Below are 13,562 nucleotides of genomic sequence, written 5' to 3'. Positions count from 1 at the left end.
TTTGTTTAGTAGCTTTTTGCCAGTATGAAAAGCTGGCATTATGAGTTCATTTTTTTACATTAGTCCCATTCATTTTTCTCCTTTTATAATCAAAACATATTGACAGTGTATTCTACACTGAGAACACTCAATGGATAATGTCAGCTGTAATATCCTTCAGTCAATAAAACCTTTTAAAGATCATTAGAGGGAATGCAAAGAGTGGGTTATTATGTGAGGGGTCACTGAAAGTACTTTTATCAATTATGTCAGTTAATTGTCCAGCATCATAATAATAAAGCTGCTTCTCTTCCTTAAGATTGGTTTCATGTAGGAGCATAATTGTGAAGTTAGCTTAATTGAAGACTTGGTAGGAAATGGGATTGCATCCATCACCTTTGTCTCCCAGGGACAGATCTTCTTCCTGTGTAACATCAGAACAAATCCTCCTCAAGTCCAACAAAGTCTGTGGAATTACTCTGACTTTGCACTGCTGAAAATAAATGGAGACTGGATTCCACTTCTTAAATTTCACATGTGGCTCAGCAATCTACTGTAATTACTTGCAACCTGAACAGTCCAGATCCTGCCTTTAGACATACCCTGAGTGACTGCAGCAGGCTGAGAGAGCTGCATTTCTGCAGGAAGAGATCTGCCCCCCATGCTTTGCAGCCCGAGTGCACCAGCTCAGGGAGCCTCTTAAGTGCTGATGAATGGCTGCCCAGCAGTATGGATTTTTTTTCCATGAGAGAAACACTCAGCAAAGGCTCAATCCATGCACAGAGAGGGGAATTTGAGTGTGAACCATCCCAAAACAGAAATCGCCCACATGCCATCAGGCCTTAAATATACTCCAGAAACTGGTCAGCTAAAATTGGCTGTGAGGCAGAGCCAAGTTAGCTGTAAATTGCAGGCTTCAAAACACTCACGTGAACAGTCAGAAGAGAAGAAGCTCTCCTTGGGAGTTGGTATCTTGGAGCTATGTCAAGCTATCCTGCAACATGATTTCCAGAGCTGTGAAAGAGACTTTCTCTTTTTGCATAATCATCCTAGCACTATATAGAGCACTTGCACAGATCTTCTCCCCCTCTCCACACAAAACAGACAGAAAAGGTCTGAAGATGTTAAAAATTGTATGATTACTTGCTCTTGTAAATATTATTTATCATCTGACCACTGGTTCAGTTTGGCTAAGATTGAAGTACTCAAAGGTCTCTAGGGAAAGAATGGCATTTTCTAATTCATACAAGAGTTTTTATTTGTTTCCATAAGGGGCAAAGGGGCAAAGCAGCTTGAGGAAGGAGAACTCCATCAAATGTCTAAAACTGAAAATAACCCAATAGACATAGTCCTTTCAAATGCCGCAGGTAATATCATCCAAGATACCTATAACACTTTCTAGTTTGGAAGAGTAAGTAAAAAAAAATTATGTATTGTGATAAAAAGTAATAAACACTGGGACAAGACAGTTCGTAGGTCTTTTAGATGCTGGACTATCTAAGTAACCTGAGTGGAGATGGAAATATGGGAGATACAGGTAAAAGCCTTGGGAGACAAACACTGAGCTGTAGTGAGCGTGTTGCTAAAAGTTGTCCAGATGGAGCTGCTTTTTATTATAACTGTAAAACATTTGCTTTGTATGTAGGAGGCAGTAGAGCCAGTAACCTCTTCCTACGAGTAATGAATAGTGTACTGCCTGTTTTCTGGACAGATAGATGGTCACATATGGCCATTAGCTAATTTAATGGAGAAAAACTAAGGTTCCGGAGAATTTTCATCTTTAGGGTTTCTTCTTTGACTTCTGTCTTCACATTGTCAAATAAAATATATCCAGTCTGATTTTTTTTTCATGTGTCTCTGAGACAGTGAAAGGTAGAAGTCAGAATGTGACTCTTTCCATGATTCTGAAGATTTTCACCAGAGAAGTGTCCTCCTCCAGCATGAGCCCCAAATGTCTACGCCATAGCACTAGGCTAGCCAGCAAGGCTGATTGTGTGTGGCTGCACACAAATTTAATGGCTGTGTCCCTGAAAACAACTATTGTCAATGCACTGAGCTCCTCTAGCAGGAGTCCTGTTCACAAACCAGTCCTAGGAAGCAACTTCTCCTGTCGCACCACTTGCTCTCATGGAAGGTGATTCCCCTCTGATGACTGAGGCCAGCATGAATCAAACAGTTGTTTGATGAACGCCCCCAGTACTGAGATGTAAACAGCCTCCATTCATGTTCTTTATGTTCTTATAAACATTCAGATTATGCAAAATGATGGTCTAGTAATTGAATAACATGACAAAATGTATTCTTCCATTCCTGTCTGCTAAATAGGGATGCATTTGAAGTGTGACTGTAGCCCACACATCATCGTGTCTGGGCTTCAAGCAGTGAAGACTAGCCTGGAGCTCTCAGCAGAGCTGCCACAGGTACTGCTAGCATCCTAGCCCTGGAGATGAAGCTGAGTGGAAATAAGCTACACAGATATCTACCCTGATTCTTGGACAACTTATTGTAACCCAGAAAGATGCCACTGCAGCTTGATCTCTACTGGTATATAGGCAGCTTGGATATTTCTCGGTGCTTCTGTTTATATGTCCCCTGAGGACAGACCAATCCTATGAAGCAAATGGGTGTATTGTATGAGACCCAATTTTATTGAAAGTTGTTATCTTTTGTGTGTTGATAGCTAATGAAATATGGTTATGGAGAAGAGCTTTGAGATCACTGCACATGCAAGTAAAATAGCTCCCTGATTTGCCGTCTCCCTTCAGCCACTTTGCCCCAGAGATTAGCACTTAACCCAGCACATGCCAGCACCAGAAATGGGGCTGCCAAATGCAGCTGCCCAGAGAACTTTGTTCAGGAATGAAACAGCAATTAGGAGAGAGACAAGCTCTTTACATGCTACTAAAGGCACCTTCCTGAGAGGAACTGAAAACACAAAGGGATTTTTGGCGTGGGCACGCACCCCTTACATTGGCACAAATACAATTGTGCACAGACAGTACAGAGATGCCTTGTAGCCTTCACCTTTGGTAAAATCCCTCAGTTGATACTGATACCCATACAGTGCAATCTTTCATGTATATATGTATATATAGAGAGATTTTTCCAGTTGGCTTTTACAATTTACAATTTTGTACCACTGTCAGCAAAGAGTGAAGTTTCACTTTGAACTTCTGAGAACTGGCCATGCCCTCCAACAATGCATACCAAAAAAACAGTCTTTCATCTTCTAGCTATACCTGAAAAGAAGAATGACCCTCTATTGCTGTTTGGGAAGAAATAGGATATGTATTTCCCCAGAGAATAATCCAGGGCAGCAAATCCCCAAGTGGAGACAGGTGTCTCCTGGCAGTGCTGAGTCAGGTATGGGAACCCCAGGAGGAGGTGAATTTGAGATCCTGTCATGTCTCTGCTGCCAGCCCAAGGTCACCCCTTCCTAGCTTAATTGGATTTCCTTGGAACCCAGCCTTCCCAGATGCTGGGCTGGATGCTCTGGCACTCAACAGAGACATTGCTATGGAGGTAATTGGCAGAAACAGTTTTGCAATACTCAGGCTGCCTTATGAAATCAGGTTTTATTCTAAACTCTCATCCCTTTCAAGCATGAAGCACCTGGAAGTGTATGAAATGTGGATTGCACTGGGAGTTTTAAACTCTCTTGCAGCTTACAGTTCTGGAGAAAATTCTGTTCCCATGTCAAAGTGATCTTATTCTTCCCAAAGCTTTATTAAGCCTATAATGAGGTGTGATAAAGTCATGATTAAATGAGTAGTCTGCTCTGGTTTTACTTGATTTTGTCTGTGTAGCCATACATGTGAAGTGTGTACAAATGGGATGAGAGGTGAAGCCCTTTCCTAGTACTCGATCACATAATTGCCTGATAAACAGTAGGTCAATGCCAAATTGACACAGTAGCCAAAGCTGGCAAGGAGGGTTTTGTCAAATATACAAACTAAGTTTTGTGACTAGACCTGATAAAGGGCCAAAAACTATGTTTCCTCTAAAAAATTTTCTAAACGTAGAACATAAAAATTGTGTTTGAATGTGCATTATTGACCTTTATCCAGGACTCTGCAGAGGATTGGTACAAGCCAATGTGACAAGCCAGTATGAAATTCTTTGATAAATAAGATATATAATGTGATCAGAACTTCATCTGAAATTTTAGCTTGATGTGTGAAATACACTGTTAAACAGCTGTTTGATGCTTTCTTGATTTTAGGACTCGCACAAGTTAATGCATGCATGGTGGAGAGGTCATTATGGACTCTGAGGCACCATTTCAGGCGTGTGCTAAGCTGTACAGAGTTGCATGGCCAGAGTTTCATTGACAGATGTTTGGCATGAAGACCCAATTTGTTTGCTAAACAATGTATAACAAATTATACTGTAAAACAATGCAAACCACTTATTAGTGAAAAGCCTGTTTCGCCTGCCACCAAGTGAGTATGTCACAGCTATGAATAGTTCCCTACTCATTTCCTCACTAATTTCAAACATCCCTTTAACCAATCAAGAGCAACCCTGGAATTAAAATGCATAAATGTGTGTCCATAGCTTATCATCTGAAAGGGGGCTTGGAGTATTACACTTTGGAAGATCATGCACAATTTGGTGTATTAGGCAGAAAATAGGATAAAAGAGTTCTCTTTGGTGTGCAAGAAACTTTGCATGCTTGGATCTCAACAGTGAACAAAAATTGGAGTAAAAAGAGTTAGTGGCACAGAACTAGTGGAACACAGAGAGCCAATGCCCTAATGCAAGAGTGTCGCAGACATCTTTTTCACTAAAAATCCTTTCTTTAGGATTTTCCCTTCTGAGAAGCTGAAGCCTCAGAAAAAGAATGTAAACAATGGTTATCTGCTGCTGTAGAATGCAACAAGTAGATTTTTCATTGGGCCATCTTGAATGTTTCTAATTAATGGCCAATCAAGACGGAGGTATCTCGGACAGAGTCCGAGAGAGCTGCCTTTGTTATCATTCTTTTCTTTTCTATTCTTAGCTTAGTTAGCTTCTGAGGAAACCTTTTCTTCTATTTCTTTTTAGTATAGTTATAATGTAATATATATGTATCATAAAATAATGAATCAAGCCTTCTGAACATAGAGTCAACATTCTCGTCTCTTGCCTCACCCAAGAACCCCTGTGAACACTGTCACACAAGAGGGCACTTGAAAAATCACAACAAGCCAAAATGACCTTGTTTATCTAAATACATGGGCAAATTTCATCATGGTGAGAAGGCCATACCAGCCTGCCAAGCCAGTGATTTAAATGATGTACCTGGGGCAAGTCTGACCCCAAATGCCTGCCGGTTGTGCATTTGAAAACAAATGGAGAGAAGGAGTTAAAGAGAGCAGTCTCCAAGCCTGAACTTTTGCATCTAACAATAGTCTTTTCATTGAGACTCAGGAAAATAAGTGCTCTGTTTTGCTAGCACTAACTCTGAGCAATTGATAAGGCAGAAGCAGAACCTTGATAAAATCTCCCTTCCTCTATTTGCAGGCTCTGAAAAAATGCTCTTCCACTGCATGCACGTGCCAGTGGTGTGATATCCCTGGCAACCTGTCTAGCAGGGTCTGCAGAGAGATCTCACCATCAGAGGAGAGCCTCCAATCCACCCAGGTCTGTGCTGGGACACACAGACCTGGGGAGGGGAAAGTCCAAATTTCAAGACAAATGAAGCAGTACATCTTAAAATCACTACTAGAAAATGCAAAAATGTAAATAAAAATGAGAGGAAGACATTTTTTAACATAAAGAAAGAAGAAGTCTAGTTAGGGAAAGAAAATGGAACTGGAGAGGGGCAGAAACATAGGAGACCAAAGAAAGAAGGAGTAAGTAGGAGAAAAACAGCAAGTAAAAGTGGCCAAAATGTCTTCAATTTTTTTAATTATTGATAGGTTTGGAACTGGGAGGAAAGAAAAACAAAAGAATTTTTGAAAGCAGCAGAGATGTTTAGGCAGCCACTCCATTTTTCCTGCCCTGACAAAAAATAAGCACTGCTATCAGAGTCTCCATTCTTCCTGTCAGGGATGTGGCATGGTGGATGTGTGCTTTCAGTGTCACAGAAGAAAGACCCACATGACCTTGTTTCAGATTCAGACAGACACTGCATGTTGAGCACTGAAAAACAGTTATTCAAACCCTTCAGTCTCCTTAACTCTTGTCTCCCCTTCCATTTCCATTCTCTAATAGCTGCAATCATGACTAACATTAACAAGCTTTAACTTTTACCAGGTAGAGAGGCACAAAATATCACAATCAAAAGTATTTTCTTTGAGATTACAAGCAAACAAATTTACTTACCTGTAATCACTGTCCATAAAGCTTCCATTAATACTTTGCTGAAATTAAATATCATTAACCATTTTGTAATAATTGCTGTTTGTTTTATTAAACATTGATGAGAACAATAGCACAGAATGACTGTTGTAATACATGTATCTGGTCCTCTTTTTGCCCTCAGCAACACCTTAAACTCAAGACATGCATGTCTGAAATATCTGTGTGGAAAGCACAAAGCTTTTTTCCTCCTACTATGTTTAAAGCTTCAAGTTAAGCTACTTTTGAGAAGGGAAGTTGTGGGGGGAAGTTACAAGATGGAACATGGTCTGTTATAGGACTTAAGCTCAGGTGTCCCTTTTCAGAGTAACTATAAAATCCTAAATAAATTATTTTGCTCTGTGATGTACAGATGCTTGATAGCTTTCTGCACTTGTTAAGAATTTCCTGAATTTTCTCACAATTAACAGTGATCCTGGACTGTGTTAGCAAATAGTAGGAGTGGCCACTAAACAAAACAAGAAGGCAATGCTGCTGGAAGTGTGGTAGGTCACAGCAGGCACCATGTTTCAGTCTCTAGCTCAGTTGCCTAGAACACAGACACCTCTGTCTGGGCTAGCAGACTAGCCTGCCTTTACTGACAGTGCAGGGAAACACAAATGCCTTGGACACAAAGCATCTGGCATATTTTGGATATCCACTTTAAGCTGTTCTGAATCATGTTTGAAAGCACCTGTTTTTCTCCACTGGCTGTGGAGATTGTCTGTGGTGGTCACCACAGGTGTGTACATATCTGCACTGGTCAGATGAGTCCACTCCTAGTGACTGAACACGGTGGTGTTCTCATGACCAGTGAGGCACTTGGGTCCTTGGTGGACATGACTGGTCATCATCCCAGTTTGACTAATATGACACTTTGAGGAGAAAGGTCATGACTGCCCCAAGGCAGAGGCCACCCAGCTCCCAGCCCAGCATCCCAGCCTGTGTTCCAGAGATGAAGGTAGCAGTGGAGGACATTCCTTCTAGGAGCCTTCATCTCATGCAACAGGGACATCTGTATCCATTAACAGACTAGCATGGGGACACCAAGAGCACATTATGACACCTTAGGATCAGACATATCACCTTGCAGGTGGACTATGATGCTTGGCAAAATTAGCTGCTGCTTTGGCCTGTGTTCAGAAAGGGAAAAATAGACAGAAGTTCAGTATTATTATGTACCTTACATGTCCTGGCTTTCGATCTGTATTGACAAAGAAGATGTTGATCTCTGTTTTTCTTCTCTCCCTTCCCTGTCTGTACATCACCAAACGTGGGCTCACCCAAGGAAACCAATGAGAAAAGAAGAGAACGGAACCAGTCGGTCGGAATATGCAATGACCTCCTCCCAGAACAACAAAACAGTTGATAACAATGCGGTCGTATAATCCCCGGGAGCCCGCCAAGCGCAGGAGGTGGCAAACTTTCAAAGCACACACACAGAGTATGCAAGGTGGGTGAAATGAGGCAACCAAGGGAGCTCTGTGGCCAAGGACTTCATTTCAGAAACAGCGCACGCATCAGTGATCCAGAAGAGAAAAACAGTCTGCTCTCCAGGCTTGCTGCTGCTCCAGGGGAGGATCAGCTCACCCACCTGGGCTGCCCAGAGGAAAGGCCTCACAAAGGCATAAGCACTGCATGCTGCATCCCATGAAAGCCATGTTGCCATACCTCCCACTCCTTCTTCTTCTTCTTCTTCTTCTTCCTCTCTTCCCCTACTTTTGTGTTTGAACTGAGTGTCACAAAAAGCTTCTGGAGTAGAATCTTTTGAGGAGAGGGTTATCTGCCAGAGTGGCAGTAGTTTAACACAGATGGGCCAGAGGGAGGTGCCTCCCTTTAAATGGGAGGTGCCTCCCTCTAAATGGTGAGAGGTGTCACCCGTGTGCTTCTCCAGCCTGTGCAGTTTCATACGCTGATGCTTCATTCTTTTCATTCTTACTATTTTGTTATTACAAAGGGAACAAAGGTTTCTGTTAAGCAATCAAGCAAAATTGGCCTGAACTTGTGACTTATCACAAAAAATTTATCTGTGGTCTGGTGACTATGCAGTTTTCATGGCTGAAGTTTTCAGGCAGAAGAAATTAAAATGTAAGATTTTAGCAATTACCATTGCTATTGAAAGAGATGTTATTAAGATGTGCTTTAAACATAATGACTTCATAATCAGCCTCCTTTTTTGCACCACATTTTATTTTATTCATCTGTACATGTGGTACACAGTACAGATGTGTTCCTTTGTGAAACTCCATGTTTCTCTGTGTTCCCATCACGCTGATTCCCCAGGGAAACTCCTACAGGAAAGATACTGTTTACATCTTGGTGTGAGTGTTGGGGCAGGATTGTGTTGAAAGGACTAGCAGCCCTTCAAAATTCTCTTCATTCACTGGTTAGTGTTGTTCCCTCAAAGTGTTGAGTCTCCTGAACTGATGCGCTGAGGACATTGCAGGTCTGGCTTGTAGGACCACTTTTGAGGGTCTGGTAGCTGGTTGTGCCCACACTACCGCGGTCTCTGCCTCTCCTGAGCTGAGGCTGACAGTGGTGCCAAGTTCAGCAACAGTTCAGTATACTTTCCATGACATGGATTGCAGACTATTTAAAGCAAAGCTGAATCTACCCAAATTCATTTCACATAGGATCTCAGGTCAGACTCAGTAAGTAGCCCTTAGGATAAAGGTGATGAGACTAGTTGAGATGCTGGTCTTTCCCTACCTCCTGAAAACTTTCCTTTGTGTCATATCTCCACCTGTATGTCTCCATTTACCTCTGTGCTGAAAGTAGTGATGCAGTCAAAGACAAATTTATACCCTGGCGTCTTGTCTGGACATAAAACTTTGGTACCGCTCGGTCTCTGTGTCTGTGGGTAACTCCCAGGCACCGATGCAGCCTCGCTCTGGGACCTGGCTGCCCCAGCTGTGTTGTCCCTCAGCACTGCAGCACACCAATACTTTTGGGTTTATATAAGGATGTGCCTGAACTGCAGAAATCAGACCTGGATTTTGAGCGCATTCCGGCCCGTGGTTAATCTGTTCCTGGGATGCAGAATTTGGTGTGATGGTAGAGGAAGACTGTGTTCTGCAGATCTTCCCAAAAAAAGCTCTGGAATGTTCAAATCAGCAGTCTCAGCTCAGGCCCATCTGCAGTTTTCTATGACCTATCAAACAATAGGGTGTATGTAAATACAAGTACCTTTTCAATTATAAAATGAAATGCTGCTATATATTGCTCTTGAGAAATTTATGTAGTTATTAATTTAGCTTTTTAGTCTGTCATCACTATGTAAAAGTTTAACTGCATAAAATTATGTTTTAAAGTTAGACTTTCTTGGGAAGTGAATGCAATTGCAAAAGTGAAAGGAGGCAAGTAACCACAAGTATGATCATTCCCAGCCACATTAATGTTGTGTGCTTGTGCAAGACAGTGATATATTCTTAGATCCAAAGTGGGATTAAAATTACACAATTTACAATTTGAGTCTAGTATCCCAAATGTTGATTGCCTAAAGCACTTAGCCCCTAAATACTATAATAAAAATATTGCAAGTATATTTCTAGAATATTTTTAAGCTATAACATTTATTTTGGTGTAGTTACCTATGTTTGCCTTTCTTTTTTTACTCCAGTTGTTTCAGCCTAAATGTGGAAATGTGGCATAGTTTGAGACTGGTTGCATGTTCATCTGAGAGTATAAAGTATGAATGCAGATAAGTTTAGCATAATATGGGCTCAGGATTAGCACTTTTTCCTAAAGGTTGTCAATTTTATTTGTTTCCTAATACAGCTTTAAAGGCATGTTCTGTAAGGTCAAAATCACAAAAAGGATTTGTAGGTCATTATGTCCATCAAAATATGTCTGTTTTTGCAAAAAAAGAGTAAAAAGAGATGGTCACTAAACTGTCTTGATTTTCACTGGTATCAGTGGTAAAATGTCCTCACTAGAGAAAATTCTGATGATGACACAACCCACAAGCAAACCCAGCCTAGGGCCCATGAAAACTCTTCAGGAGAACATAAACTTTAAAAACTTCCTGGAGAGTGGAGAGGCAGGGCATTGCAAGGCACAGCACATGCTGGCTAGGATCTGTTTCCAACTCTGCCACTGATCTGCTGTTTACTAGCAAGTAATTTTGCCTCTCTGTGCCTCAGTTTACCCATCTGTATAATCACAATAAAAGTAGGTACCAGCTCTGCAGCAGCATTTTGAGAGAAATACACACGGCTTATTCGCTAGGCGGATGGATATACAGTATCAATATATGCAACATGCTGATAAAAGTATTGGGCACATCATTGCCATCATAGTTCTTGAGCAAGCTTTCCTCATGTGCTTTTATAATGCACAAAAGAAAAGCAGCAGCAGACGGGCTGCGAGCTGCTCTTCTGCCTGCCCAGACCCTTGGCTCTCAGCCCTCACATGGCAGCATGGCAGGAGAGGTGGGAGATCTTGCATGGGGTGGCTTTGCCCTTAGATTCCTGCTCAGGTACAGTTGGGTACATTGCACCAAAGGGATCTTGAGAAAGGCACTAGGAAAAGGGTACTGGAATCAGACACAACTCTTCAGAAAAGGGAGGCTAGACAGGGGATGTCACTGAGGAGTGATTTCTGAGGCTTGCTGATGGGGTTTAATATTGTGTTTAATACTCTACAGACTACTTGCAAAGCTTATATAAGAGAGGCTTCTGTGTTTCCTTACTGTACTATAATTAAATGCAAAGGGAAAGGAATACATAAGCACTTCACTAGATACATAAGCACTTCACTAAGCAGTGATCCTGGATCTGGGGAACTGGCAACCCAAAATGCAGCTTTACAAGCATTTTGAGTTCCTTTTTAGCCACTAAAATATCAGGGGTAGAAAGGACCTGCCTAGCTTCATTGACAAAATAGTCAAATTCCCAGCAGATGTGAAGGTGGCCAGTTTCTACACAGAAGGTACTTGTTGTGCTCTGACCACCACCAGACAAACTCAGCAAACTGCTGCCCTCAGTCTGAGGGAGAGCAGAAGCTCCAAATCTCTTCTCATGGATCACCACTAGCAGGGAATGCACCTTAAGGGCCTGAGCTGCCAAGTGTTGAGTTTCCTCGTTCCTCACAAGACAGGAAAGTGGAGCTGAAGCCCCAGCCCTGCTGCCCATCCTGTCCCACACCTGACACAGTGGTGTGCCCAGGGAAGCATTTCTGCCTTGGACAGATGCTGCAAAAACAGACATGGAAAGAAAGGGGAAAGTTCTACGAAGTATAAAATATAAATATATTGATATATATCTATACAGAGACCTGTTTGTCCAGTCTTGCATGCTACATGGTCACAGCACGTGGAGAAAGTGGGGGCACCCTGCTCCAACCAGGTCATGACCATTGATGCTGCCAAGCAATGGAGAATCAGGCCTATGGTAGATATGTATTTACTATACTCCCTGCACCTGTACAAACAAAAATATATTATTTTAAACTGCAAAATAGTGTGTTTAAATCAATGCATGAATGTAAATATTCTAAGATCTGCCTTCTTGACTGTGTACCACATGTACAGATGAAAACGAATATTGTTTATAGGAAATCTGTATCAGTGGTTAAATGACTAAAGAGAAAAAAAATATCAGACTTAATGTTGTCATGTTTCTCAAACAAGCCATTAATGTATATTTAGTATTTAAGGATATTGCTCAATAAGTATGTTCTGTACCAAAAACTGTGTTGCATATACAGATTGTGCAGTACCCTATTTTAAAAAGGCACCATAATTAATTTTTATTTTAAATAAAAATGTACTTGTAAAAACTTAGCTGTGTCCTGTTGGTTATGTAGCTGAGAGCATTGAATGAGGGAATGGCTGCAGTGCCTCTTCAGGCACTTCTCTTGTTACCCAAATTTACCAGACATGCTTGAGCGCTTTCTGTTGTGGTTTTGGAGAAGCTCATGGCTGCTGCTTGTGCCTGGACGGGTCCTGGTTCTGCCCCAGCTAACCCTGCAGTTCTTGTCCCAGATATCTGCACTGCTGGTGGTGCAGAAACAAAGGGATTGCAATTATGCATTCCTGCAGCCCACCAAAGCTCATAAAACCCTTTCTCTTATGCTGAGGGGCTGGAAGTTTCATAGTCTAGTTTTAGAGTGATTTCTTCATCTTTCACATAATACTACATATCTTTATTTATTTTGGTACAAGAGATGATGTTCACAATATTCAAGAGATAATGTTAATTTATGTTCTAACTCCCTGGATGAGTTTCACCCTCCTTTTCCACTTAAGAGCAAAAGCAGTTCATGGACCAGTTCTTCAGCAGATGGACACTGACACTCTGTAGCTGAACCTGGGTGCCTTGGCTGGGATTCTCCCTCCCAGTTCTGTGCCTTTACAGGTGAAGAGCACAGCCTGTGTGAGGCCCTGCCACAGCCTGCACTCCTCCTTCCCGGCAGGGCTCCTCCTTCCCCAGCCACAGGAGGAGGCTGAAGTAATTCCTCAGGGACTGCCAGGTACCTGTGTGAGCTCAGCTAGCACCTGCCATGGGAGGGGAGGATTCTATTTAAATAGAGAAGCATTCTGGTTGTCTTTAGTTCCAAGGCATTATTCCCTAACAGTTTTTGCTGGTACCTTAGAAATTGTTTCATGTCCCAATTTGGAAAAAAAAATCTTAAATAAGACAGAGTAATAATAATCATCTAGCATGGTGGGGACATGAAGGGTCTAAAGCACAAATCTTATGAGGAGCAGCTGAAGGAGTTGGGAGTGTTTTAGTTTGGAGAAAGAGGGGCTCAGGGAAAACCTTATCTCTCTACAAGTATATGAAAGGAGGTTCTAACAAAATGGAGGTCAGTTTCTACTGATAACAAGTGATAGGACAAAAGGAGACAGCCTCAAGTTGCCCTAGGAAGCGTTTTAGAATAGATATTAGGAAAAACTTCTACCTTTAAAGGGTTGTCAAGCATTGGAAGAGTCTGGCCAGGGACGTGGTAGAGTCAGTAAACCTGGACCTATTTAAAAGACACATAGGTGTGGCACCTGGGGACATGGTTTAGTGGTGAATGGGATGGTGCTGCATAAGTGGTTGGACTTGATGATCCTAGAGGTCTTTTCCAACCTAAACAATTCTATGATTCTATGATGCAAAGTGGTTGGGGGTCAGTTTATGAATTATAGCAACAGCCATATGCCACAGACTATGGTATCTGTCAGGTTTAAATATTAAACAGGTTTTGCAGAAGAAAACTTCAACATTAAAATCTCTATGTGACCACTAAGAAAGAAAATGCTTCTGGAAGGC

General features: G+C 41.7%; 1 protein-coding gene across 2 annotated transcripts in view; it reads left to right on the top strand.

Moving 5' to 3' along the window:
• Positions 1-12,085, top strand: part of PRIMA1 (proline rich membrane anchor 1) — a 51,386-nt gene extending 39,301 nt beyond the window's left edge. Inside the window, exon 5 of one of the 2 annotated variants that reach the window (XM_054635727.2) lies at positions 7,592-12,085. In XM_054635727.2, the coding sequence (XP_054491702.2) occupies positions 7,592-7,691 (100 nt within the window). In that variant the 3' untranslated portion in view covers positions 7,692-12,085. Of the gene's footprint in view, positions 1-4,201; positions 4,397-7,591 lie in introns of those variants that run through there. The other variant, XM_077180644.1, reaches the window with a different exon arrangement.
• Positions 12,086-13,562: the final 1,477 nt, after the last annotated feature.

This window comes from Agelaius phoeniceus, chromosome 6 (assembly GCF_051311805.1).
Source record: "Agelaius phoeniceus isolate bAgePho1 chromosome 6, bAgePho1.hap1, whole genome shotgun sequence".
NCBI lineage: Eukaryota > Metazoa > Chordata > Aves > Passeriformes > Icteridae > Agelaius > Agelaius phoeniceus.
The sequence above is the reverse complement of the archived record's forward strand: the minus strand, read 5'-3'. Positions and strand labels throughout refer to the sequence as shown.